The sequence below is a fragment of the Centroberyx gerrardi genome, chromosome 4 (assembly GCF_048128805.1).
Source record: "Centroberyx gerrardi isolate f3 chromosome 4, fCenGer3.hap1.cur.20231027, whole genome shotgun sequence".
Lineage (NCBI taxonomy): Eukaryota > Metazoa > Chordata > Actinopteri > Beryciformes > Berycidae > Centroberyx > Centroberyx gerrardi.
Window position 1 is genome coordinate 13,295,227 of NC_136000.1, and position 27,522 is coordinate 13,322,748.

The following is a 27,522-nucleotide window of genomic DNA, read 5'->3' on the forward strand; positions in this document are numbered from 1 at the left end:
TACTGAGTCGACCTGATCGGGTATAGAGGGAATGTAGCCTGATGCGTCTCACGCATCCTTTCTTTCATAGTTGGTAAGAAACGACCGGTTGCTTTGTACGCTGTTATCCTTTTATAATTGTATCTCTCTCTGTCTAATCATTGCTGTGCATGTGTTGCACGGTGCGCTTAGACTTACCGTTGTGATGAAGGGAACTTATTGGAGAAATGCCTAAGGGACGCAATGGGCCTGAGCGACGACAAGGATCGCATTGTGATAAACGTGGGAGGGATCAGACATCAGACATACCGCAGCACCCTGCGCACTCTACCTGGCACTCGGTTATCCTGGCTGGCCGAGCCTGATGCACCCAACCACTTTGACTATGATGCCAAGATCGAGGAATTCTTCTTCGACCGCCACCCTGGCGTTTTTGCACATATCCTTAATTACTACAGGACAGGTAAATTGCACTGCCCTGCTGATGTCTGTGGACCCCTGTATGAGGAGGAGCTGGCCTTCTGGGGCATTGATGAGACAGACGTGGAGCCATGCTGCTGGATGACCTATCGTCAGCACCGGGAGGCAGAGGAGGCCCTTGATAGTTTCGGCGGGGGGGCCCTGCTAGACCTGGGGAATGATGATGCGGAGCCAGAGGCAGAGCATGCCGAAGGGGACGATGTGGATGAAATGACAAGGAGGCTGGCGCAGGGAGACTCTCCTGATGCCAGGCATGGGAGCTTGTGGAGCCGGTGGCAGAGACGTGTTTGGGCTCTGTTTGAGGACCCTTACTCCTCTAGATATGCAAGGGTGAGTAGCCTTATCTAAGATATTTGCTTATGTCAAGCCATGGCCGTGGCATTCCTGCTACACTTGATGTTCAGGGAGCTCATTAGGAGCCTCCAGTACAACCACCATGAGCAAATTCTGGAGTAAATATCATCTAAATGCTGTAAAAGTGGTCTAATATTTCACTGAGCTGTAACAATCAAAGCTGCATGAACATGATCAAAATTGTGAATTTGTCTGCCCAGATTGCTTGATGGTGAAAGAAAGATTGATGAAGCCTCCTCAGCTGAGGCTTTCAGAGAGGCTGTTGATGACCTTGAAATTGCTCTCTCCTGGGTTTCCACAGCAGGGATGTTACTGTACAGAAAGGGAGAAAAATATCGACCAATGACCTCATCATCCGTCAGAATCATTTACATGCAAATCATTACCTCCACCCACTTCTATCTCACAGGAGAGCATGAGGAACTCATTCTGAGTCCCACAGGTCTTTGAATAGATACTTCCAGGGCAGCAGGATCTCTGGGCAGGCTGGCAGTTTGGTTAAATAGGTCAGCCACACATTAGTAAACCAGATCTTTGGCACCACCAGAATTTAATGGCAGACCTCCAGACAAAAACTGGGTTGCTGTTAGAGGTGACATTTTTGGACTTGTTATGGGCACTCTTCCATCCAGGCTTAATGCCTCTCATTGGCGATAATGAAATGACTTTACACCTTCTGATATTTTTGCTTTTTCGACCAGTACCCCCTACAAAGACCGCTGTGTCGCACGCTGTTTTAACAGCTGTAGCATGGTGATTGGTGTAATTAGGTATCAGGCCCCATCCAGCATGTGTAAACTGTATTGACATGTTCTCACTCTTACAGTAAGCAATAGTGAATGTGGTTTAACTCACACACACGTCTTTCAGAATCGCCTTCTGAATGCGGGAACATTTCTCAAAGTAGAGAACTCTTCGTAAGTGTCCTACATTTAACACTGAGGGAGACAAAGCAGAGCAGGGATTGACAGAGCTCAACTAAGACTGGCAAGAAGATTAATTAGATCTCAGGGTCTGAGTTAATTACAGACTGTATTCACAGTGGATACATCAGTAGAAAACCCCTGTCACTGCACATTACTCTGGGCCTGTGGTTTGCGAGCAAGGGTGAGAATTAGCCAATAAGGACAAAACACCCTTTGGCCGTCACCTTCCATACCAAGTTGTCCCAAATGTCACAAATACATATAATTTAAGAGGCAATCTTCCTAAGATGATGCACTAAATAATGATGGATGGGATGTTTATGGTGCTGTGTCCTGGTGGCAGAGAGCCTGTGTCAGGATACATCAGTGGAATGAGCTTGGTTGACATGAAAGTAGCTGATGTGAATGAGGCTTTATCATATTGGACAGTAGGCTACTGGTGGTGTGGTGTGTTTGATCTGTTTTTGATCTCTCTTGCGAATGGATATGGATGTACATTTGAAAGATGCACATTTCCAGCTACTGAATGTAAATAAAAAATATATACAAAACAATTAACATATTACAGTGTGGAAATGATCGTTGCATTTGAAAAACGATGTTAATATGCAGAAGGTGAACAGTAATGTTGGCTCCATTGAACAAAATGGACAGGCTGCTGACAGAACAGAACTCAGTGTACTATAGATACTGCCAACACACAGTTTCCCTCTGGACCATTGGAATAGCTGGATGGGAAACAGACATTCATAAGCAATAGTGATTTCCTCAGCACAATGCGATGAATTGCCAATGATGGGATGTCATGATGAGTGTCTGTTTTCCATCTCATGTGCCTGCCTTAGCAAGACGTGGTCCATGGACTTGACTGAGCCTGTGTTTCCTTCGCTCAGTGGAACATAAGCCGCTCCCTCATGCCCCAACATGCCCCACTCCAGCTCACTTCCCTGATGTCGTTCATTAGTCTTCTTGTCTACTTACAATGCTCCACACTGGCAGAGAAGCACTAAAGGTCTGCACTAGCACTCATTAGGACATCGTCATGCATGAGCAAACTGCTATTGCTCTAACTTGTGAGATTCATAGGACGATCAAGTAGATTTCTCCTGCTTGTCTGTTTCTTTGTCTACAAACAGTGACCTACTGACCCTAGATTACAATGAAAATATGCCTGTTTTTTCATATCGCTACTCCTCGTAACGCCAATCTTGGTAATTTTCATATTTTAAATGGAGTTGAAGGACTACATGCTCCTCCATGGGTTGAGAAAATTCTACACCCCTTCTGTCTGATGGAAATGTTTCAAACTTCATTGGATAAAAATGAAAGAAAAATGCATGGTGGTCAAGCTGAAAACAAGGCTTTTTTTCTGAGTTTCTGAAAAGTTGCCTTTTTTTTGCCGTTTTTACTGCGACGATATTCAAAATAAAATGCATGAATGGTAATATATACTGTAAACCAGCAGGATCGGAGGATGATAACATGGGGACAGGGTTGCAATCAATACCCAAGAGAGAATATTATATATCTCTCTATATACCAGTGATGTATACATCAGGCGTACCAGAACCTAAATGCAATGAAATGTGATCATCTAATCAATACATAATGAAGGCTACGGTACTCTTCTGCCATTAAGGGAAATATAGGTTTCTCATAAAAGGAGTGCAGCATCTGTCCAAACAGCCTCAGCTCACACTGATTCCCAAGAGTTGATCATCTGGACAGTATGACCTTGTGTAGGGAAGACCTGCTGTAGTAACAGTGCTGAAGAGGAGAACTCCAGCTAAATTTAGTCGTGTGGGTCGGCACTAATGACCCGCCTGCTGCCGGCTCTTTGTAATTCTGAGTGTAGCACACCCTTGAAACATGCCGTGACCTTGAGATACAGCAGAGGGAACAGAGGCCCAAGCAAGAATAGCGGGCTCACATTGATTCTCCCTTTTACAGTGACACTACCGAATTAAGACACACACACATACATACAGGGAGAGAGTGGAGACAGAGAGAGAGAGAGAGAGTCAGTGCCATTGTTATTGTCAAACCAGACGCCATAGTCTCAGACAATAGATTGAATTGCATTGAGTCTTGCTATGAATGGTTGCTGGGCCGTTGAGCTTGATTACATTGCATGTATTACTGTGCTCATTCTCCTCTCTGTCCTTCTCCCTCACCCCCCTCCCTTCCCCCCATTCCTCTCTCCCTCCTCCTGCACCCTACATATTTCCTGCCCAGTGGGTGGCTCTTGCCTCGCTCTTCTTTATTCTGGTGTCCATCACCACCTTCTGTCTGGAGACCCATGAGGCCTTCAACCCCATCATCAACCGCACCGAGCTGGAGCTGGTGGACAACGTGACGGTGGAGCATGTGTACCCGGAAGTCGAGACCGTGGCCTACCTCACCTACATTGAAGGCGTTTGTGTGGTGTGGTTCACTTTTGAGTTTCTAATGCGAATAACTTTCTGTCCAAATAAACTTGACTTCATCCGGAATGCCCTAAACATCATCGACTTCGTGGCCATCCTGCCCTTCTACCTGGAGGTGGGCCTCAGTGGGCTCTCCTCCAAGGCAGCTAAGGACGTGCTGGGTTTCCTGAGAGTGGTGCGCTTCGTGCGGATCCTGCGTATCTTCAAGCTGACCCGTCACTTTGTGGGGCTGAGGGTGCTGGGCCACACATTGAGGGCCAGCACTAACGAGTTCCTGCTTCTCATCATCTTCCTCGCTCTCGGTGTCCTCATCTTTGCCACTATGATCTACTACGCTGAACGAATCGGAGCTAATCCCAACGACCCTCGAGCCAGTGACCACACGCACTTCAAGAACATCCCCATTGGATTCTGGTGGGCTGTGGTGACGATGACTACCCTCGGCTACGGAGACATGTACCCTCAGACGACCTCCGGCATGCTGGTTGGAGCCTTGTGCGCCCTGGCGGGTGTGCTGACCATCGCCATGCCCGTCCCTGTGATTGTCAACAACTTTGGAATGTATTACTCCCTGGCCATGGCGAAACAGAAACTACCAAAGAAAAAAAATAGGCATATCCCTCGGGCCCCCCAACCAGGTTCTCCAAACTACTGTAAGTCAAGCATCAGTTCACAACAACCGAGCCCCCTAGCCCATGACGACGTTTTCGAGATAAAGTTTCAAGGTAAGAAACAAAAGAAAACATCCTCATATATAACCAATATATGCTGATATATATCATTGCCTCATCACTCCACTGTCCTTATCTCCTGATGCAGTCATAACACTATTCAGCCATTTCATTGTTTATCTGTTCCCACTTAGTAGTTCAACCAGACGATTCAGGCATGAGATTAAACAAATGAGATTCCCACTGAAGAATCGATAAAATATGTGATGAGAAGCTTATTTGACACTGGATGGGAGAATAGAGAGATTGAGGGAGACCATGAGTGATCCTGCTATTGATTTTGCAATTCTTAACTGACTCACCCATCCTTTCTCTTAAGACTAACTGAGAGTTGGTGTTATTGTCATATATTGTAATGCTAAGAACATGTAAGAAGACATCAGAATCACTTGATTGGTACAAGTACAAGAAATGTACAGGAATTTGTCTTGGTGGTATTGGTGCGAAGACATATCGACAACTGATATAGTACATGTGATACATATACATATGTGATACAGTACATGCTGACACACATGGCAACAAACAACAATTGAGACAAAAATCTTATTACTTAAATTGTGGGGGGAAAAAAAGAAATTCAGCCGGTACTTACAGATGATATAATTAAGAGATTGACATTGTGATTTCTTGTAATATAGGGATAGTTTTTTCTGTGTGTGTGCATGTTTTTTTGTTTTTGTTTTGTGTTATCGAGGCGATTTAGGAGTAACATACTTCTGTCATGTCAATCCCATCCCACACACCTTGCTGAAATACTATCTGTACTACCACTAACTATGTTTCATGGACCCCCAGGTGTCCACAAGTGCGACAGACCAATCCCTCTAGCTCTGGCATTCTTAGATATTAAACCAGAAGATTTTTTTTGTGTTTCCCATTGTCTTAAGATTCCAAACTGAACGGTGAGGCAGCTAACGCAGCTCTGGCCAATGAAGATTGCCCTCATATAGACCAGGCCATATCTCCTGAGGAAATCTTCAGCCCCAGTGAGAGAGAGCGGCCCTGCTTCCTGGTCACCACTGCTGAACGCCCCAACCACACAGGGGGAAGAGTGAGGAGGGGTACGTACAGTAACAGCCAATCACAGGCCCCCGTAAGACACTGACACCATAGACAACAGACATGCTATGTTCTTTTCCTTCTTAACACCTCAATTAATCACAGCCACACACACACACACACAACTACAAACCTCTTACAACCTTCACCCACCTCCACAACAGCCGCTTCTCTTCACTCATCCCCTTGGGTATTGTATAAATTCCAAGTCACGATAACATCTGTTAATTAAGCCCAAGCACAATCACCACTATTGTCAGTAATAATTGTCCACATCTACATAATATATTTTTTGATACCATGCATATTGCATACCCCTATTTATTTACGAGTAAGAAAACTATTTTCAGAGTTTTATATGATCTAGAATGTGTTGTCTTAACTGCCTGAGAAAGTATTTACGTGCTATGCGTGTACCATGTATGTATATGTGTTTTAATGATAAATATCATGCGGAATCCTGACTATGAGTACGTTGGTCTTGAGCATAATGGTGCATGAAGTGTCTTGCTGGTGGGTGTTATCAGTATGGTGAAGGAGCACAACACAAACGGAGGAAGGCTAAAGTCAAATTGCATTATTATGACGAACCAAATTCCATCATCGATTCTTACATTGAAAACAACAGGGTTGAACATTTTGTTTACTTTGTAATAGTAATGTACAAAAGATTTTACAAAAAAATCCTCTAAAAAGTTAGTCTCCAGCCTTGGCTCTATGTGCAACAAGCACATCTAGCTGGCATAAAGCTGACAATACATTCCCTGCCTGAGGTGCCTACCAAGTCTTTTACAGTGTTATACTCCAAACCATTCCAATACCACCCGGTGCATGCTGTTGTACTCCTGATGCACTCAACGCATGGAGAATAATGATCTGTCTGAAGTCTGTGTTGACCTGTTTCTTTGGAGACAAAAACAAGAAAGCAACAGGTGTAGCATATCAATGAGGAACACCAAAACATTTTGTCATGGATTCAGCGCTGCAGTGTACTCAGAACGTTCTCTGTTTTTCAACCGAAGGTTATGAAAAGCCTTGGAGCCTTAACAGCATGTCTGGCATGAGCGGGGATGCCTCTGGAGTGTCCTCAGTGTCCGCCCTGCCCTGCAGCCCACCCTGTCTAATGCAGCACTCACATTCTCCCATCCCATCCATTATGTAGCATGGTTGAGTAGCAGACACAATGCCATTGGAAGGCCTGTTCACACTCTTCCTTTTATCTTTCCTGTCAGATTTTGCTTTACACTTGCCTTCGCTCCTGCTTTTTTTCATTTTTCTTTTCTGGAAAACTGTATCTAAACTGTCAAACTTCCCAAGTGTTCTCCTTGGGTGTGTCATCATATACTAGACTAGAATACATTGGCACATGCCACTCTGCATGGGTCACCTCAGTTGCAGACAAAGCACTGTTCTACTCTTACCACGGGCTACTCCCCACTCTTTACCTGCGTTTACATCATTGCCTGTTGCTCTGTTGCTTTTGATCTCTCATACTCTCTGCCAATAACTTTTATCTCATCTGCTTTTTAAAAACTTGTGAAAGAAAACAATTTCATAAGATGTAACCCCTGCTAATAATATGCTGGACATTCACAATCTATGGCTTTTAAACATATCTAAAAGGTACCATTGCCAGCTGTTAAGGGAACTCTTAAGTGCTTTGTACGTTGCAAAGTAGAGACGTTATAATTCCGAAAGTGCAACCCAGACAAGACTTAATATTATCTGAGTGGCTATTCAAATTTTTTGAGCATGATGTTCTAATGTCTGATGCAATATGGAAATGATGACGATTCCTATGATACTAGTGATGAATCTAATGTCAACAGAACTAAAACTGTTTGTTCATTTGCATGAACTGCATGAGAAATTATGTTCAACAAGAAGCTAACTGTATCGCAGTACCTGTAAGAAAAATCTTTTTTCTTTCAAAAGCTTCTTCATTTTTATGCATATTGAAACAGCTTTACAACAAGAGACTCAGTCATAGCAGAGGTTTTTATGTAGCTGCCATTCTTTGCCTTTCCCCAAATTCATATATTTATTTTCTTGTATTTATTTGACTGGGGCCTCCCAACTAAAATAGTGTGATTTAACTTGAATTCTTTGTCATAAAGCCAACTAATGCTGTTATGAGCATAAATAATTTTTATACAAATATATTTAGTGGTAGTTATGAGTTTTTAAACCGCATCAATAGTCTGCAGCAACTTCTGTTATTGCTGTGATGCCTAAATTAAGGCTAGACTCATCTATTATATAACTACGGTGCCTTCAAACCTGGTGAGGCAAAGTAAAAGTGAGTAATAAATTGACATGAGATAACATAAGTGCTCACATTGTAGCATCAATACACTTAATATCATGCTCATAACAGTGTAACGAAAGCTTTATTGTATAAGGTGCGCCTCGTACCTGTTGCATTACCATCGTACCCTTAATCACAGTAAAGAATGCTCTCTTGGTTATTATAGCTACAATAAAGCAGTGATCATAGGCATCTAGCAGTTATTAGGATTTAAGTTTAGGGGATACACAGCTCCAAGCAAACGACAGCTGAAACTACTGAATTAATAGTCCCCAACTTTAGAAAGATTTTGTATGATACAGCACAAAATGTTATTAAAGGGGACAAACTCTGCAACTCTACAGAGCCAAAAATATATCGACTTATGGTCTACCAGAGATGTCATGATGACTCCTACAGTATGTATTTAGTATATGTGTATTGATTTAACATATCAATACTGTTACATGTAGTGATATTGTCCCACTACTTATGCACAAAATTTTCAGGGCACTTTAACAAATTTTAAGTTGACCAATTCAGAAGTGTTAATTTCTAGAAAATATAGGTATAGTAACTCATATACGTTTTTTTTTATTCTATTTGAGCAGAGTTTTACATTTTACATTTCCAGTCATGTCTCTTGCTGTGGTAATTAATGGACACTTAAAAACCCTTGTGAAGATTTGATGTAAAGAGATGCAGGTGAATTATATGCTCATACTTAATGCAATTCAAGTGAAAAAAAAAGTACAATACGATACAGTATGGGATGTGGGTCTACTTGGGGAAAGGTAAATGCATGTATTTTACATTTATGCAACAGAAAAGTATTCAAATAACATATGTAAATAAAAGTCCTTGCATGAAATAAATTTTGTACACAATGAGCGTTTAGACTCCGTTTTTATTCAACAGCACATGCATACACATCTTTCCTTTTCCACTAGCTTAAAGCTAGTGCATTCAGCAGCTGTTTGGCCCTTTATCTACTTGTGTTCGGGTCAAAGAGAGCTTAAAAACGAGGTGACTGTGAGAGCATGATGCAAAGTACACAAACGCATGACAATGACTGAACTACTGAACATTAACCTGTAAAACAGCATGTTGGGCATGTTGATTAACCTACTCAGAATCCAACCTCTGCACACAGACAGTACATCTTCGTCTGATGCCTTGGCTAAGCATGGGAAATACATGGTAAACTTGTCGTTTACCATGAGGAACTAACGGAGCACATTTTCTTTACTCTCAAAGCTAGTGTCATTTCATCACCCCCCGCACTTCAGAGGTACCTGTCATCGCCATCATTTCCGCCATTATACATACTTTGTGTAATAATTTACTTTTTGTGTTATTGTTTTTTTATATGTTTATAGAGACCCAGCGACAGCACCGGAGCAGACAACCAGCAGAATCAGTTTGTGTTATGAACCATGGTGTACCAACCACTATGTGTATGACCCATAATGGCCCATCCCCCACCTGATAGTCCTGTAGCTTTGTTGTGTGTATTACTTAGTATTTTTGAATGGGTGTGACAGTGACAACCTGTACATCACAAACTCAGCATAGATGTAGCACTGAGGAAGTTTTGTTGTCAAGCCTTATGTAGCTCAGTATCTGTGACTGGTTACTGTGTTGTAATTTGTGTGCCTATTTTTGGTGTGTGCCAGTGCTGTAAATACGCTTTTGTGTGCTCAAGTTGTGTATACCAATGTTTTTTGAGTGATCATCAAATATCTGTGTGCTTCTGTTGAAAAAAAAATGTTGCTCCGATTTTATCACTCCCAGCAAAAACTTGTCACTTGTCATGTCAGCAAACTAAACAGATGAAAACAAGTCGTTAACTTTGCACTGTCATGGTCACATCTGAATAGCCTTTTGCACTGTTTTGCACCAGTGAACTTTAACATTCTTTTGATATGTTTTCAGGCATCCAAAAGAGATAACGTCCACAAAAAAGAAAGAAGTTCATACTTCAAAAACACCACTCTTACCTTATACCTGTATTAATGAGGCATTAAAATGGCTACGTTTGCTGTTATGAATTGGTAAACAAATCTCGGTTAAGCAAATCCTATTTGGGGCTTATTCAGAGAATATTTGATATTCAACATTATTTTAATGTTGATATATCTACAAATGTATCTGTACTTTGAATAACTGATAGCTCAAGTTACATTATCTCATATCATAGCTCAGATATCATAGCTCAGATACTGGAATTATTCTGCGGTACATTTTCAACTGACAATCATATGGAATTGACATATTCTTCTTTTTCTGCACTTTTTCTGCAAATTGGTAATACTAACCAATGCCAAACTTTATACACATCACACTGGACAAGTGCCTCTGTTATACAAATCCCTTATACCATTCCAGTAATATAGTTTAATCAACATGGTGAGCTAATGTAATTTTCATTTTAAGTAGTAATCAGTCACATAACCATTGAAAGGAGCCATGATCATATCATGAGATATTCAAAAAGCACAGACCCCCAAATGCATCAGTATCTGAAGGCAAGCAATGGGCATGCCTGATCAAAAACTAAAAGGACAGCCATTGGTTACAAAGTACAACTTCATATTTTGTGCAGAAAAAGTTACTCCAGTGGAAAGGGACCAACTTTTTATCAAACCACTGCAAACACACTGCCAACAACCTGTTGAGATCTGCGTGCAGCCAGGTACAGCAGATCTGGCTCTGCCAATGGAACTGAGCACAAATGGGGGAACTCTGTGCTGGTCATTGTCCAACATGGAAATAAACAGCAGCTATTATCATTACTGGAATCAATAACTTAACAGTTAGGCGACTGTGTGCCGTTTAGTGAGACTTCAGAGTGTGTGTTTTGAACACCATGCATTTTGTGGTTAGTTATCTCAATAAGGTGTTCAGTGATCATTTTGATTGGTTTGTTGTTTAGGGATTTTTTTTGTGTCTTTTCTGACCAATACAGTTCAGGCTTGTACAATAAATAGTGATAAATAAAAAAAACACAGAAATGATCATTTTTCAGTGAGTGTTGATTTATTTTTTCAAACTAATCTAGCTAAAAAGAATGCCTTAATTTAATTTTCAAAAGCATAATTTATGTGACATTGATGTTATCCATAAACAATTTGCATAAATTTTATATAATAAAATCTAACTTTTATATAAAAAAGCATAACATAGTTCAATGCAAAAATAACATCAATGAGCCATTCTGAATCCTAACATTGCTTCTTACCCTCATGTGCACATATGACAATATGACAACCTCATAGAATATGAAATAGCATGCAAGAATATAAATATGTGATGGACAGTAGGCAAAGATAAATACTGCACTTAATTCTTAAGTGGTGAATCATTAGATGACCGTGACAATTTCAGTATCAAGTATGGATCCTTCAGAGATTGAGTGCCTCCTGACGCTCAAGATCACAGCAATAAAACCCCTGACATGGGAAGATGGAGCTATAGCACCAGTCTAGCCCATCTTTCACACAATCCATAACGGCTTTATTCAGTGGGAAGACAAGCATGGCAGGTGGACAGGCGGCCATAGGCATGGCCATGTCCTGCAAAGCCGCCCCCCAAATCATGTCCATCAAACTGACGGGCTGGTCAGGGAAATGATGGCCTCTGTCCACATGAACCATAACTCAACCTGTATCCAAACCCCAGAACAATATTTATGACCATTACAGTTTGAACACAGTGCTGCTCAAGGAGCTCAGATAGCTTATCAGAAGGTGAGAGTTATATTCAAAGGCACTTAAAACCTTAGATTAACCTTAGAGTTCATGTGGAGCATGTGGGTTTTGCTAAGTGCAATGACAAGCTTTAAATCGTTCAGAAATGTATTCATTCACACATTTCTCACAAAGTCTTTCCTTCTCAAAATAAACTTCTCATCTCTCTGACAGTCACATGTTTAATAAATGCTTGCTCTCCTGCTCCAAAGTTACTGGAGTGTTTGCTGCAGAGTTTTGTCTTCAATCAGCCTTCACTGCACACACTGCCACAGAGTGACCGGCTCCACAGCCGATGAGAAGAGGTCTGAGACCTGAAATGAGCTGCGGCTGGACGACATCGGCCTGTGAACCATCTCCACACATGCCATGTTCGTTCCAGCCCCACGAGAAGAGACAACCCCCTGAAAAAGAGAGACATTGGTCAGTGGAGCTTACAGTATAGAGAATACAGTATGCAGTATATCTGCAGCATTGTACCGTGTCGGCTAAAATAGCAGCCTATAGAAAAAAGGTAGGGTGCAAAAAAAACAACCAAAAAACCTCTAAACAGGCTGCACGCAATCACACATACAGCCTCTCTGTTCCTAACACTGACTCTCAGCCAGCAACAAAGCTTCCCTGCTCTTCACAGCTGGTGAGCTTGTTGGTGGGTGTGGTCAGGTCTGCATCACCGAGGAGACACGTGCCATGGCAACACAGTTACCTAATAGGTTCCATTGCCATGGCAACAGAAGCGAGCTTGCTTTCTCAAGGGTAACACATCTTCAAGCTATCCCCATCCCACAGTTGTGTTTCTTTTATGCCATCTTTTCATTTATTTCATCGAGGGATTTCATTCTCTTTCTTCTTTCTAGCTCCTCTCTGAAATCAGCGGTATCAAAAGCTTTGGGTTCGCCAACAGACACATATGCTTTCGCCACTTACCAGACCAAGATGTCACGCCAGCAGCTTATGTCGGTGTGACATTCTGCCAGCCGTGGCTTATGCATTACATGCACACACACAGGCCCAGTCTTTACAAAAACACCTTACATGTATTTGGAATTGGAATGTAATGCCTTTATGAAAATAATTCAATAAACATCCTGGTTCCCATTGGTAAATGAACTTTATGTACTGAAGTCTTTTGTCTGTGAAAAAAAAAGCCTTGTTTTGGTGCTGAGCTTAATTCATGGACACACTGACTGGTATACAGCACATCAGTGTTTCCATGGAAACAAAGTGCCTGCACAATATTCTGTACAACAAAGGGATGAAAATCAAGACACTCACACCAAAAGCCATTTCCTTGTAAACAAAACCACTCTCTGGGTTCTACATTCGACAGTTTAAAATTTCACGCCTGATTAACAATAATAGAGCGGCATAATTTGCAGGAGGTGCCGTTTCACACGTGTCCCCTGACTTACACCATGCCTCCAGTACAGGTGGAATAAGATCTGATCTAAGACCTTTCCCATTATAACAATGTCCGACGAGCTCACATTCACACTGAAAAAGAACTTTCTCAAGGTTGGATGGCCAGTTGAATTTCATACGTGAGCAGAACTTCCTCAGGTGTAAATGAGCAAGGGCTGAGCAGGCAGCAGCAACAGATATCTTCCCACAAGCAGCGTGCAATGCTCTCCGTTCCTTTCCGCCTGACCTACTTCAGCACCCGAAATAGCAGCACTCAGGTCTCTGCTTCCAATCCTGTTTTGCTATTTCATTGCTCCTGCCACCATGCTCAAGACAGGAGGAGAGGAGGAGGAGAGCATGGCAGAGGAGCAAGGTGCAGGAGGTTCACATGAGCGCTGCCTTTACTGGTTCTGTTTCCTCATCCCTTAACAGAGTGAGAGGAAAGCACAGCGCCTCGTGAGAATTGTCATTGTGAGGGACAGAGTCTGCATCGGTAATTTCCCAAATGTAATGGCATACTCAGTAAATTGGTTAAATTGGTCAGGACACTGGAAGTGGATGGCCAGTTGCTTGTAGCAATCTCCAGCAACTCCACTCTAATGGGACCCCATGCTCCTCAAAACATGTTCCAATCTTCTTCTGCGCTATTCATACAGACGCTGATGTTGAAAACTGGGTCAGCGTTCAAAATTTAATGCAAGAGATTTTACTTCCAAAATGTTTTTAGAGTGCTAGCTGGTGACTATGGCAAACCAGGAGAAGAAAAGGACTTTTGGCAAGCCTAGAGAGCAAATAGAGCAATCTGATCTCTTTGGAAATCTGAACAACAATCACAAATACTCAAACATGTCAGTGTTTGTTTAATATTATTTTACAGGTGTGTGTGACCGTGTTGGCTGTGTTCTGTTCTTATAGGGATAAAGGAAGACTGTTCTCCAAACACTCAACTGGAAAAACATGCCTATAAATGTGTGTGTGGTCAATTCAGCTCTTTTACAGGCCTGTTCGGGTAATTGCTTCTGTCAATGATACCCATCTAACTGTGCTGTAATTACTTCCTGAAGCAAAGGCCACAGAGCAATGAGCTGACCTCAGAAATCCTCATAAGCATCACCAGAAGGATTAATATTTCACACTGATGTTAAACTGTAAAGTAGTAGACAGGTCCCTTGCTAAACCTATGGTATAGTGAGGAGGGTCACGTAAAATAGTTTGTCCTGACATCTGTGTATTCCCAAGCCATTTAGGTACTCAGGACCAGAGTCATGCGGGGCCAAAAATGGTGTCTCTTGTTTCAGTCACTTCCACTTACTGAAACCAATAGGCTCTCAATGTTTCTGCTCCATTTCCCAGAAACCTCTCCCTCTCTATGTAGCTTTCCAATGCTGTTATATTACGTTGTCAGACTTTATTTCCTCCGCCTTTTTTCTCCCAACATCATAGATTTGTGGTAGTGGACATATAAAAAAACACATACAGAAGCAAACGGAGTAGAAAAAGATAAGAAAAAGTACACAAGGAGGTTTTTAGAAAGGAAAAACCTATACACTCACCTACAATGGCAAGGTTATGTTCAGATCCACAAGCAATCTGGAAACAAAATGAAATTGAATAAAGGTGTTAACAAATGTATGCTGAAATCAGACAGCCGAGTTAAAGAATTACTAACACATAACACAGATAACATGATACCGATTACCCCTCAATCTGCCCTGCTCTCAAACTGAAATATAAAGTGACATGTGGCTGGATGTAGTCATCCAGCTTTTATCCAACTGCTATTAGTCACACGAGTGCAGCAAGCGCAAACTATATTGACGATGTTTTCATATCTAATCATCTTAGTCACCCTCAATACACCATCCCTCGCTATATACTGCATCATCAAAAAGCGCAGCAGAAAACTGTAGGAGAAACGCCGGCTCCATCACGAAGGCTAAAGCACCCTGCTGGGCTGTCCTGAGGAGTTAATGCAACTATCTCAGCATGGCTGCGTGTGCCCTGCCTTTGCTGACCAAACCCTTTTACAATTTAATGCTTTTTTCAGTGGACCGTTTTTTTTTTTTTTTTTCAGCAACTGCTAAGGAAAAGCCAACATTATTGGAGGTCAAATTTAAATGCTGATCCTGAAATCTCTTAAGCTCAAACAAGAGTAAAAACACTGAGACACACTTCTCTAGATGACGCTCTAGATTGCTATAGCTTTCTTACCAGCAATAAAAGTCATTGGATTTTATATAGCCTAGCTAATATAGCCTATAGCTAATATGGACCAGACTGTTCATTCCTCCCTTCATAACTTTGATATAGCAGGCAGCTGTGGCAAGCCATGAATAGATAAAGACCCATCGATTTCTGAACCACTGGCAGGTCATAATTTATTACGGCAACAATCTTCATAGGCCTCATAAAAATGTGACAGTTTACTAAATATTGACTCTGTGGGTGAGTCTGTGTGTGCATGTTAGGAGAACTAACATGGTGGGGAGGGCTGAGAGATTCATAGTCCACTCAGCTAATCCATCTTGCCTTTCGCTTTACGTGCACAAGGTGACTATGCCTTTATATACGCCAGCGCTGCCGCAATGATCTGTATTCGGTGGAAGAATGATCCAGTGCTCGCCCTTGCCTGTCCCTGACATCTGCTTTATTGGCAAGGATCTCCTACCTCCCAGCTGCTATTTAGACTACAGGTTAACTGCAGCAATCCCGTGCTACTCACTCATAATTGCTCCAATGGGAGAAGAGACCTCTGCCTTGACTAAATGCAAGTGGTTCTCTCTCTAGGGGAAGATAATGGCAGGGCGTATGTGCTTTACACACTAGATATAGCGATGCAAATCATTAAGAGCCCACTCTGGATAAGCCTGGCTCTCATTCAGCGGCACTGTCTGCTTCTCCTCGCATAAAACAGCCTTCAGCTACAGTTTTAAGTGTTTTGCAGTTGTAGGTGTCTGCTTCCCCCTGCTGGACTGAGGCAGAACTGTTCTGCTAAAAATGAGGAGGACAGCTATAGTGGTGAAGAGGTGAGAGTGCCAAAATACAGTAAAGGAGAAGGAGAAATCCCCATCATTGTACTTTCTACTCACACAATACATCTAATTGTATATTCATATATTTGTGCCAATATAATACAATATAATCAATACATTGTCAGCCCATAACAGTAAATTATGCCAGTTAAATAAATCTTATATAAAATAAACAATACGTTAACAACATGTTTTGTGGGCTTGAAGTTATTCAATCTGCAGAACTGTGAAACACTGAAAGTCTTACCTGTGTTGCTCCACAAAGAACCTTAACCTCAGCAGGGAGACAAGCCTCCCGCCTGCCAGCTTCTACCAATGGACCAGCCGACTGTTGCTCTGGGTTTTGGCTGGTTGCTGCTGTTCTGCCCAGCTGCCCGTAATTCTCTCTGCCCCATGTGAAAACTCTCCCACTCTCTGAAATGGATAATCTTGTTCAGCATCTGTCCTATGAATCCTGTTTAATTAATTGCTCAGCATAACTCAGCAACATAATGTGCATTATTATGTCGCACCTGTTTTGGCAACAATGTGTGTCCAGCCACTCCACACATGCGTGACTCTCTCTCCATCCAGGAGTGAGCGCTTGAGAAGAGTGGGAGACGGGGAGAAGGACTCTGTGGCGGTCAGCTGGCCGTGCTTATTGCTTCCCCACAGAAACAAATCACCCCCTCCTGCACATACAATACCACAAGAGCAACATTACTCTTTGTCCAGCAGTAGCAGCAGAAGAAAGGTAGAGCAATTATAGAGTGGTACCGGTCAAGTAGTTACAAGGCACAAAGGAGGCCAGACATGATGTATGACCGTGCCTAATGCTGCGTTCACGCCACATTGGAAGAAGTGGAAGAACAGGATGACATCAAGTTTATGTGTTGAACTTGTTGGAACGCTCACAACCAAAATCATTTATATCTATGAATGTAAAATCAACCAGAAATGAACTGCAGAAGATACTGCTCACGTTTTGTAAGTAGTTGATTGCATTAGTGTAAATATAACTGATAAGTTTAATTTTTATTGCCTTGTACTGCCGGCATCAGTGGCAGTCCAAGGTAATCACCATGTTTGCAGCCTATGTTGACAGACTTGTGTGACGCAAATGTGACGTCGGAGCCTACAAACAATTTTCACATGTCCTACTGGCACTTACCATTAGCAGGCTGAGGTGAATGTTTTTTCTGTTATGTTTTTTTCTCAGTTGGCAGCTCATATTTACGGTAAAGTTGATATGATGTGAACGCAGCATAATGACTGTCATAACTGATGATGTCATACCTGTAAGGCACACACAGTGTAAGGAGCCTGCAGCTACTATGCGTGATGTCACATGATCCAGACCTGCAACATGGGCACAGTTTTTTGGCCACATTCATCAGTACATGTACAGTGAGTTAGCATAAATGTCCCTAAGGCCTATAAAATTTAGCTTTCAATGAAACATCTTGCTGCACAGTGTTGGTGGGAGTTTGAGTTACCTGGTACCAGAGAGGGAACCTTTGAGCTGAGGTGTGCAGGGACGGGGAGTGGACTGAGCGCTCTCTTGGCGTGACTGGCGAGACCTGTACCCCACTGGTACACACAGCCTGAGTCTTCAGCCACAACAGAAAAAAAGGTTTTGTGGTTTGACTGCCCAGTGAAAACAGACTGAGGATGGTTTACAATGCAAACTTACCAGTGACAGCTAGTGAGTGTCTAAGTCCAGCTGCTACACTGACCACTCGCTCCTTCAGACTCTGAGGAGGAAAGACGGCACAATGACATCTGCTTCAAAGACACCAATCATGTCAAGAAGTAGTGTGGTTTGAGGTAGTTTCGATCACTCATGATTGATTAGATAAAAGGTATTATTACACACATTCCAGAGGCGAATCATCAAAATCACACCTATATTGTATTGCATTCCTTAAAAACTTAACAGAGTACCCTGCACTCACCTCAACAACCAGTAGATCTGTAGTGTGTGTGATTGTCTGTCCCACACCCAGCTGTCCAAAGGCATTGGAGCCACATGCCAGTACTTGACCACAATCTGTCAGTGTGGAAAACAATTCAAGTCAAAACACAAACCATTTGTGACCACATAATATTCATCTAAATCCTTCAGCAATTGACTATCAACCTTTTTTAATTAAATGAATATTATGCCCTGTTCTGTCCATTTGCAGTTCTAAAATTTTATTTAAATCAGGGTGGTGATAACCCACTTTTTCCACACTTAATAACTTAAAAAATAACTTTGGTAATCTAGTAACTTGCCGTGTCAGCGATATGCGATATCAAAACTTAAAAGCAGCTTGCAACTCAACAATTATATGAAAGTATTGTTGTCTTACAAACTCAAATATGCTGCTCAACTGAGGAGAAACGTGGCTTTCCCAATGCTGCTTTCTGATTCAAAAGTGAAACAAGCAAAAGCATTCCACCAAGCAAAGTGCTGTCATTACTTACGTCTATCACACACCTGTGATAAAGCAAAATATGCATCTTATTTTTTGAGAATTACTGATACATTTTTACCAACTCGGACAAATCACATTGGGCATCTCACTGTGTAAATGAGTCTTGGAAGCTGTGTGTCAGTGAGGTGAACAGAAGACTTACAATATCGAACATGACTTTCCACCATCAAACTTCTGATCCACTGGAAGATCAGAAATATTTCTGGACATAATATGGCAGCCCTAGTAAACGCTGAACCATTTCCTAGCGTTAGCTGCTCACCAGTGAGAAGAAGAGTGAAGTCCCAACCACAGGAAACATTTGTGACCCTCTGACTCAGGTGAGGACAGAGGTGAAGCGTAGAGACGTCTGCGGTGTGGCCAAGTCCCAGCTGTCCTCTGTGATTCTGTCCACACACAAACACCTCTCCATTCTCTGTGCAGTACAAAACCCACCACATAAATCACACAAATCATCAACCAGGGGTGGAAAAAATACCAACAAAATTCTATTCAAGTAGAAGTAGTTGCTTTGCTGACATTTTACTTAAGTAAAGGTAAAATCACTAGTGTAAAAATCTACTTAAGTAAAAGTAAATAGTAGCTTTTCTTAAAATGTACTCTGAGTGAAAGTAACAGAGTTACTTTTTACAAAGGAAAACATTGTTATATGTGATCCATACAATTCTAAAAGGCCTAGTTGGGGGGGGGGGGATACAGAATAACGTAAAGCCACATTACTCTGCTCTTCTGACTCCACATTTGGCCAAATTACGGCTGGCCAGTTTCTGATGCAATGCTTATGTAGAGCCTAGAAAGTTTGTACTCTGGATATGATTTAAAATGTAGCAATAATTAATTCACCCAGGAGGGGGAGTCCAGTCTCTCTACCAGACTTTATGACTTGGTTTCCATTATTGAACACAGTTACCACAGACAGAGACAGACATTTTTTATAGTAACAGTGATAAAGTGAAAGTGCAGCATGGGAACCTACAGTACCGGTGACAGCCACGGAATGCCCTCCGCCTCCACTGACAACCCGGACCGCTGTGTCATGAAGAGCCGCGGTGTCCGACAGCCCGGGCACCGACAGGTCCTCCACATGTCCCTGTCCCAGCTGGCCGTAGCTGTTGGCTCCCTGTATGTTCACAAATATGCATGTACAGGCTAACACTGCTAATGTTCAGTTTGCTAATGTTAACGGAAGTTTGTTGTCGCTGCACTGTTTATGCTAGTTTGCTCGCTGGCTAGCAAAACGCTAAGTTAAAGTTAACGTTCGCACGTGAACTGTCACTCTTCTGGTGGTGAGTATCTGAGATTATTATTATTATGTATTAAACTACACGCATAAGCTAATAACACATTAAGTTATCATGTTATGTAGTAAACTTACCCACGCGTGTAAACAAAACTCTGTCCGGGGACTCGTTTCCATGGATTACCTCGCCTGGTAGCCACTACTAGCCAATACGCTTTACGACAGTGTCGTGAAGCAGTTGCTCCCTCTGACCAGAAGGTTGTTTTCGCCCCCTGTAGGCTAGTTTGTCAGCAGGATGTCTCAAAAACTTAGGAGCGGATTCCCATGAAATTTGGTGGAAAGATAGGACTTGGGCCAAGAAGCAATTGATTAGGTTTTGATGTTGAACCGGTGTCTTTCTACAGCGTTGAGTGAGGTTATTTCAAGCCATTTTAAATAGAGTTTTTGATTAAGTAGTCTTGGTAAGGTGACGTGGCTCTCAGGCCCTTGGGGATAATTATTCATTCAACATTCAGAGTAAAGTTGAGATGAGACAGAACTGTCACCTTAATATAATCATCATCATCATGGTCGTCATATCATCACCATTCCTATTATTATTATCATCATCAGCAGCAGCAGCAGCATCATCCTGATTCCAACCTCAGTTTCCATAACCAAACCACCGCTATAAGGATAGGAAACGGTAATAATACAATAGATACTTAGACCAGACCATAAGACACATAGTGAAACCACAATGCACATTTTATTTTATTTTTTTTTATAATTCGATACATAGTCTACTCATAGTCTACATTTCTTTACAGTAGAAAAATAATGTTTTGTTGTGTTTTTAGGAGTACTACAATTATATTTCACTTCAAGAGGAGGTATTTTTGAACATCACTGTAAAATGAAACAGGGTACATGTACCAATTCTGTCACAATCAGTCATGAAAACATTCTCACAATACCAATATTCACCTTCATAAACTCCAGCAACAGTGCACAAAAAGGAACATGATACATACACCAGATGAATACAAACAAGGTACATTTCATACTGAAGTGTGGAGAATTAAACAGGAAGAATAATAACGATGAAATGAATTACAAAAAACTTTCACATGATCATATACAACAGTAGCTTTAACAATATGGGGACGGAGCACTTCAGAGTTTGTAATAGCTGGGGATATTTTACCATGGACAGTTAACCACGGCTGTTACGTACCCTGAAAGCGCACAATCTGCTTGATGCAATATAGAAGCCAATTCAGCCAAGTATAATTGAAGCAAAGCAGTGTCTCGGGTTAAACAGTCCCTTGGGTTTGTTCAGTTTACTAATATCGATGGCTAAACCCAACGTGTCTCAGTAAATTGTACAAAGCCTACATACTGTACAGTGGGAACAATGGGGCGTTTTGCCAAAAGCAATGCACATTCATAGTACTGACGAAGGGCAAGCTACAAGCAGTATCTCTACAGCAGTGCTGGGGGATGGACATGGCAAGCTTTGACGGACTGTAAGTGGATAACTGGAGCTGGATCTCGGGCAGTCAGACACCCAGCTGCTTGTTAAGCCGGCTGAGGGCGTCGCCGACGATGTCCAGCTCATGTCGAAGCTCCTCCACCACACTGTTGATGCTGGGAGTATCTTTTAGCACATCCACACTCTGGGTGTAGGGGTTGTATCGGACCGTGAAGGGACGCTTGATGGTCTTGGCAAACTCCCTGAAATGAAGATAAAGATAAAGCTTTCAGATAAAGTTCAACATTAATTACAGTGGCAATTATATTACCATTGAACTAAAGCATAACTACTGTATTTATACATATTTTTCAACTAGATGTCACTCACCTCATCTTGACTTTGGCCTCCTCAAAGCTGTCTGACACAAAGTAGACGTCTTGAAATGTTGTGATGATGCATTCTTGTTTGGATGTAACTTTGGGGTCAAAAGGCATTATCCTTGCATTACCAGAGAGTGCATGCTGTGGGTAAGAGAAAAAACATAATAAAGAAGGTGCAAATGTTGTATGTAAACACTGGCACACATTCTGCATAAACTTGCATAAACTTGGCTCATTTGATTAACATTACATTACAAATAATTTGTTACAGATTTGTATTTTTGGTCAAATATGCCAATTGACTTATATTTTCCTCTCTTAAATAAATATTTGGCTTCTATAAAAGAAATCATCTACTTCCATTATCAACTGCTTTTCCCACTGTAGGATCCCTTTAAACTGCCATTACCTTAAGTTCACTGATGGAGGACAGCAGCCCTGCCCCATACGCTCGTAGCTTCCCTTCCTGTTTGCATAGGCCAAACTCCACCGTAAAGAAATAGCACTGAAACACAGGATTAAGTAAAACAGAAAAAAAATGATTACTCTGATCCTTAAATTTTAAAATATATTCCTTGAATTGATTTGGCTAAATCCTCCTGGGCAGCAGCATCACTTACTGTGGCCAGTTTCTGGACTGAGTCATCAGAGGCTCCAAGTGATGCAAGGCCAATCTCCTGAGAAAACTGGGCGAAGCTCGGCTCTGCGAGCAGCGGGACGTGTCCCAGCAGCTCATGGCATGTGTCCCTACATGATGAAAGACAGCAGGATGTTAGGGCCCGTAGCTTTATATGAGCATTGCTGTTCATCAATGCCGCTTTTCTTAATTTAGTGTGACTTTACTTACGGCTCTGGGGTGTATAAGGGGTCAGAGCTGTGGCGCACGTACTGGGTACAGTGGAAAACACGGAAGGCCAAACCAGCTAAGAAGTCTCGGGGGGACAGGTAGCCCGCCACAGGCCTGATGGTAAATCCAGTGCGTTCTGAGAAGATAAGGCATTGGAAAACACACATGAGTGACTTATCTCCCTTGCTCCCTGAGTTTCCCCTTACGTCACATATATATTCTGTATCTGCTCGTTCCAACACTTCATTGAAGCTATAGCTGCTTATATTGAGTGACATATTCAAACCCAAAGCACCATTTTTTTTATCACTGCACCATTACATCAAATGGAAAAAAATCTAGATAGTTTGTGCATGATTTTATACATATGATGCCGTAATTAAGCATATTTGGTATCTTTAGAAACCTTAGGATCTTATCTAGAATTTAAAATAAAGTTCTGTGGGTTTGAACAAAGCTTGGCCGTGAAACATGTGTTTGTAATGATGGTCCTGCATGAGGGACCTTAAAGTAGAACTTACAAAACTGAAACAATTCAAAGACAATTACGTTCCTGATTTTGTATTTGAAGTGACAAGAAACGTGTTTTATTGAGGAAGTGCAATCTACCCCTGAGGAAGCGCGAGACATCTTCCAGCTGAGGAATGTTGTCCTCCCGACATTCACAGTGTTTGGACAGCAGAGGCAGGTTCTTCAAGTATTCCCGACAGGCGTGGGTGGGGTACAGCTTGTTGAGCTCCCTGTATACGACACCCCAAGTCTTGACCTCCTCCTCTGTGAACTCAATACGAGGAATGGGATCCCCGCTGGAACAAGGCACAATAATTTAAATTACAAACTGTAAAATGAATGTTTTGGAAATATTCAAAATATTTAATTTTTCACTCACTGTTTATAGCTCATGGCAAGATCAGCAAAGTACTTTCTTCTTTTCCGGTAGACGTTGTCCTTGAAACCCTGATCGAGAAAAACATACAAGAATATGAGAATGCTGTAAACTTAAGGAGTTTACATGTTTAGTCAACACCTACAGAGCAGGTTTATTCGTTCCCTACATACCGGATGATCAGCATCCAAATCTGAGCCGTACATCAGAACGCGGTTAGCACACTTGTCCAAGTCTGCAATTTTCTTTGGGAACCAAGGAACATTATCCATATCTGAAAAGAAAAAAATAAATCAGGTGATATAGGATATTGTAATGAGGATCATAAAAGGCTGTCTGTCTGTCTGCAGCGTTTCATTCATTGCTTGCCTACCTTCCTCAAGCAGACAGGAGTTATCTGGAGGCTCCATATCCACGATGTTCACATGCTTACGCAGCAGCTGGATGATTTCATTCAGCTGTTCGTGGTTGCTGTCGCAGTCCACGAAGATTTCAAACTCAGAGTTGCGTCTTTTGGATTTTCTGGACTCTATGTGCACAAGGTTGACGTGGTTTTCCTACAAAAAACATTGTCAATTAGTTTTTTTTACACTACATTATCTTTCACATCTATAGCACAATGATAAATGATATAATTCAACTAATTTAAATGATCTATAATGTAGATACTGTATTATGGATAGATAGATAGATAGATAGATAGATAGATAGATAGATAGAGGCTACAGGAACCAGTATAATAACTCAGTCCTCACTTGGAAAAGTTTGAGCGCCTTTACAAGTCCTCCCACTTCATTCTTCAGGGAAAAGATTATTGCTGCTCTCCCCTTCTCTGGTGTGTTCTTCTTTTCAGTGTTTTCTTCAATTTTTGTGAAGGTTGATTTGTTTATCTGAAAACAGTCATGAATGATTTTTAGATTTTAATTTGTCGAACACCAACATAGCACCATGATTCAACAAGCGATGTTTGTGCTCCTTTCATATTGACTTATGGGGAGATATTCAGCTGTCATGCAAACAGCTGTTCATTGCAGATGTATGCATTTTAGAAATGTGACACCCACTTTGACAAAATGAATGCTGGTATAAAAGTAGCCTAATTCTCATGAAAACATATGCCAAAATGTTTTAACTCTCAGTTAACTCTTGAAAAGCATTGTACAATTAAGTATGTTCTGTTTGTAAATCGAAATGAAGGTATTAGGTTTTTTAAAAGAACTGATAGCCTACCTATGTATCTAATATTGGGTTAAGCTGACACTCATGCACTGAACCGCTGTTCAGGAGAAGTAAGGACGTGAATGAACTTCTAATCACTTAAGAGCATCTAGCCAACCCAAAATCCTATGAACATCTTATGAACATGCAATGCAAGCAACAAATAGTAAGGAATGCAAGGTAAGAGTCCTCGCGCCTTGCATTTTTCAATTCTGTGATCCTTTAAAAAACTCTGGGTTGAATCTTTGCATGCAAACTGACAAAAATAACAATGCAGATGCAGAAGCATGCACGCTGTGCACGCAGACAGTGAGCTGAGATTAGTGGATCACACGAAGCTAAACCCCCCCCCCCCCCGCCCCCTCCTCTCGCTCTATTCCTCCATTTCAGCACCTCGGACAGCGACTCTCGCGTTGACGCACAGACTGCATTGTGTACACGCTTAGGGAAAAACTATAGCAATCCTGTAATACATTTTAAAGTACACTATATCAATATCGTAGCAAAACTGTAATAGTTTTTATTAGGGCACTGCAGTGTGTTTCTGAACCACAGGCAGCAAGGCACGTTTCCGATTATTTTAAGATTAAAAGCAGTTAGACACTTTTATATTAGCCTATATTATTATATATATATATGTATATTTTATACTTTATTGATATTATGCACAATTGCATTATGAATTCATTTCGAAACATAGACCTATGCCTAGTCTATTCAACAAAACTTTTTTTTCTTTATTTGTGGAAGGGAAGTAGCGCACAGGCCGGTCACAAGAATCGGTTAAATTCAGTTAAATTCACTGCGGCCTACCATGTTTCGCCCTTCCAGCATTGTGGAGACAGCACGGCAGACCAGTTGTCGGTGGACCCTTGTCAGTAGTATCCCTGAAGGCATTAGTGCATGGAGACAAGCCCAGGTCGGTTCCCAGGGTCAACTCTTTGCGTCTCGGTTTAACGAAGATGAACTTGTCTCTGTCTCGAGGAAGCGCCTTACAGCAATCTCATTTAGACAGCGGGAAGCCTATTATTAGCTCCCTCCATGTTGTAATCTTACACGACATTAGGCAGCATTTCATCAATCCAACGCGCATTTATCATAAAGTGGGCTGATATTTGTTGTGGGTCCACCTGCTGCACCCCAATTAAACTGTTTCTTCCTTCCAAATTGACAAGTGTTATCAAAACTCCCAAATTTAAGTCATAATCTCAGTTTACTGGAACATGTCACTATGTTCAATCAATTACTGATTACTGAATTTATATAGGCCTACAGTATGTTTTGTATTTCTTTGAGATAGGCAACATTACAATTATGTCTGTATCACAGAAAGATTTGTGCGTACTTTTTGCAAATGATAGGCTATTCTGGCCACATAATTTGTGTGCTGCTGTGAAGCTGCTCCTATTCTAAAAAACCTTTATTCTTGCATTATAAATAATGATAATAGTTTATTAATAATAATAATCAGAATAATAATAATAAATTCGGATTGTTTTCTTTAAATCGCCTGCTCAAGCTTTAGAAAATTAGTTTAGACAATATGTTGTCTGTCTGCCTGTCTGTTTATTAATATAATCATTTTATTTGTTTGTCAGCTTATTTTTTGTTGCTAATTTTGCACGGTTTGCACCCTTGAAATGGAAAGACACTGCATTTAAGAATAAATTATACTTATGACAATGCACAGACCAACTGGTGAGCAAGAGCATCTCTGTCCCAAACCTCAAATAAGATATCACACAGAACATCTGAGATCCTCCAATGACAATGAAAAGAGACTTTGGAGATTCATGCAATCTATTTTTTTGTCGGAACGTTTCCATTCAAAACAGCTCCAGAAAATAAACTCTTATCCCCAGAGGAGCCTGGCGACTGTCAGTCTCCTTTCACACCTGTGCCAAACTGTTGAGACATCATATTTTATCTCTCGTCTTTTACTATGGAAATCAGTGGAGGATGTTTACTATACAAAGCTATCACATGCAGCATAAGAACGACAGTGTTTTTCTACCATGAAATTCAGAGGTATCCCACTTTAACCTTCTTAACGCTTTGACGTAGACTTTATTACCACAAAACGGCTTAAATTAATCTGCGCTGATGACGAATTGAAGGCTTATTTATTAAGAAGACCCAGACCACGTATCTCCGCATGACTGTCAAATAAAATAGTGGTCTTAATCAAAGAATCAAGCAGAAGAAAACATCATTCAGCTCCTCGGGTTAGCCATACCGAAGCTCTCTTATAGGACACAGAATAGTAAAATATCAGTGCCGCTGGTAGATTGGTTAAAGTCCATTTCATTTCAATCTAATGTACTCTTTCATATTTTTCTTTTTCTTGTCTTTTCAGAAGAAGTTCTTACCTCGTTGTTCAGCAGTTTTTCCTCAAAGGCAATGTTCATGGAGTCAAAAGACCTTCCTCTACGTGGTCCCTCGATTTTGTTTGAATACATGTTGAAGTGCTGTTTTCTGCCTATTTATGTAGCTACTTCTTCTGGGTGGATTATCTAAATAACCACAGCTATGTAAAGTGGGCTGTCTATCCCCGAGAAGCTGCGCGCTTTGCTATTTAACCACACAGAGGAAATAGGAGGGGGCACAGG

General features: G+C 41.4%; 3 protein-coding genes across 6 annotated transcripts; 1 reads left to right on the forward strand and 2 right to left on the reverse strand.

Moving 5' to 3' along the window:
• The first annotated feature begins 213 nt into the window (after positions 1-213).
• Positions 214-10,087, forward strand: kcnc1b (potassium voltage-gated channel, Shaw-related subfamily, member 1b). Of its 3 annotated transcripts, none has more exons than XM_071896654.1 (4): positions 214-789; positions 3,975-4,890; positions 5,787-5,960; positions 6,981-7,120. In XM_071896654.1, the coding sequence occupies exons 1-4, from the start codon at positions 223-225 to the stop codon at positions 7,118-7,120; spliced, it is 1,797 nt and encodes a 598-aa protein (XP_071752755.1). In that variant the 5' UTR covers positions 214-222. The 3 variants fall into 3 exon arrangements, with proteins under 3 accessions (XP_071752755.1, XP_078138972.1, XP_071752754.1); XM_078282846.1 differs by lacking the exon at positions 6,981-7,120 and adding an exon at positions 9,625-10,087 and having other exon boundaries at positions 223-789; XM_071896653.1 differs by lacking the exon at positions 5,787-5,960 and having other exon boundaries at positions 223-789; positions 3,975-4,868; positions 6,956-7,120.
• An 890-nt stretch (positions 10,088-10,977) lies between these two features.
• On the reverse strand, positions 10,978-20,344 carry sergef (secretion regulating guanine nucleotide exchange factor). 2 transcript variants are annotated; one of them, XM_078283168.1, is made up of 11 exons: positions 20,262-20,344; positions 19,868-20,006; positions 19,149-19,301; positions 18,362-18,456; positions 18,100-18,160; positions 17,903-18,016; positions 17,703-17,765; positions 16,940-17,098; positions 16,675-16,841; positions 14,953-14,985; positions 10,978-12,398 (listed from the first exon to the last, which is right to left on the reverse strand). In XM_078283168.1, exons 1-11 carry the CDS (start codon positions 20,301-20,303, stop codon positions 12,249-12,251), a joined length of 1,176 nt encoding a protein of 391 aa, XP_078139294.1. In that variant the 5' UTR covers positions 20,304-20,344; the 3' UTR covers positions 10,978-12,248. The 2 variants fall into 2 exon arrangements, with proteins under 2 accessions (XP_078139294.1, XP_071760902.1); XM_071904801.2 differs by having other exon boundaries at positions 14,949-14,985.
• A 555-nt stretch (positions 20,345-20,899) lies between these two features.
• On the reverse strand, positions 20,900-27,431 carry tph1a (tryptophan hydroxylase 1 (tryptophan 5-monooxygenase) a). The gene is made up of 11 exons (XM_071904770.2): positions 27,283-27,431; positions 24,451-24,585; positions 24,069-24,252; positions 23,869-23,969; positions 23,699-23,766; positions 23,419-23,615; positions 22,810-22,945; positions 22,583-22,709; positions 22,372-22,467; positions 21,970-22,103; positions 20,900-21,842 (listed from the first exon to the last, which is right to left on the reverse strand). The coding sequence occupies exons 1-11, from the start codon at positions 27,370-27,372 to the stop codon at positions 21,668-21,670; spliced, it is 1,443 nt and encodes a 480-aa protein (XP_071760871.1). The 5' UTR covers positions 27,373-27,431; the 3' UTR covers positions 20,900-21,667.
• Between the last annotated feature and the right edge of the window lie 91 nt (positions 27,432-27,522).

What these genes read in the sequence shown, in the direction of transcription:
- kcnc1b (XM_071896654.1), top strand. Translation starts at nt 223, where the DNA reads ATGGGCCTGAGCGACGACAAGGATCGCATTGTGATAAACGTGGGAGGG. An exon ending in ACTCCTCTAGATATGCAAGG is followed by an intron (nt 790 to 3,974) that starts GTGAGTAGCCTT and finishes TTTCCTGCCCAG; the next exon opens with TGGGTGGCTCTTGCCTCGCT. An exon ending in TTTCGAGATAAAGTTTCAAG is followed by an intron (nt 4,891 to 5,786) that starts GTAAGAAACAAA and finishes CATTGTCTTAAG; the next exon opens with ATTCCAAACTGAACGGTGAG.
- tph1a (XM_071904770.2), bottom strand. Translation starts at nt 27,372, where the DNA reads ATGTATTCAAACAAAATCGAGGGACCACGTAGAGGAAGGTCTTTTGAC. An exon ending in CAGTCCAGAAACTGGCCACA is followed by an intron (nt 22,468 to 22,582) that starts GTAAGTGATGCT and finishes CCTGTGTTTCAG; the next exon opens with TGCTATTTCTTTACGGTGGA. An exon ending in CCTCCATCAGTGAACTTAAG is followed by an intron (nt 22,104 to 22,371) that starts GTAATGGCAGTT and finishes TCTTACCCACAG; the next exon opens with CATGCACTCTCTGGTAATGC.
- sergef (XM_071904801.2), bottom strand. Translation starts at nt 20,303, where the DNA reads ATGGAAACGAGTCCCCGGACAGAGTTTTGTTTACACGCGTGG. An exon ending in CAGATCTACTGGTTGTTGAG is followed by an intron (nt 18,161 to 18,361) that starts GTGAGTGCAGGG and finishes TTTCCTCCTCAG; the next exon opens with AGTCTGAAGGAGCGAGTGGT. An exon ending in TTCTTTGTGGAGCAACACAG is followed by an intron (nt 14,986 to 16,674) that starts GTAAGACTTTCA and finishes TTTTGTTTCCAG; the next exon opens with ATTGCTTGTGGATCTGAACA.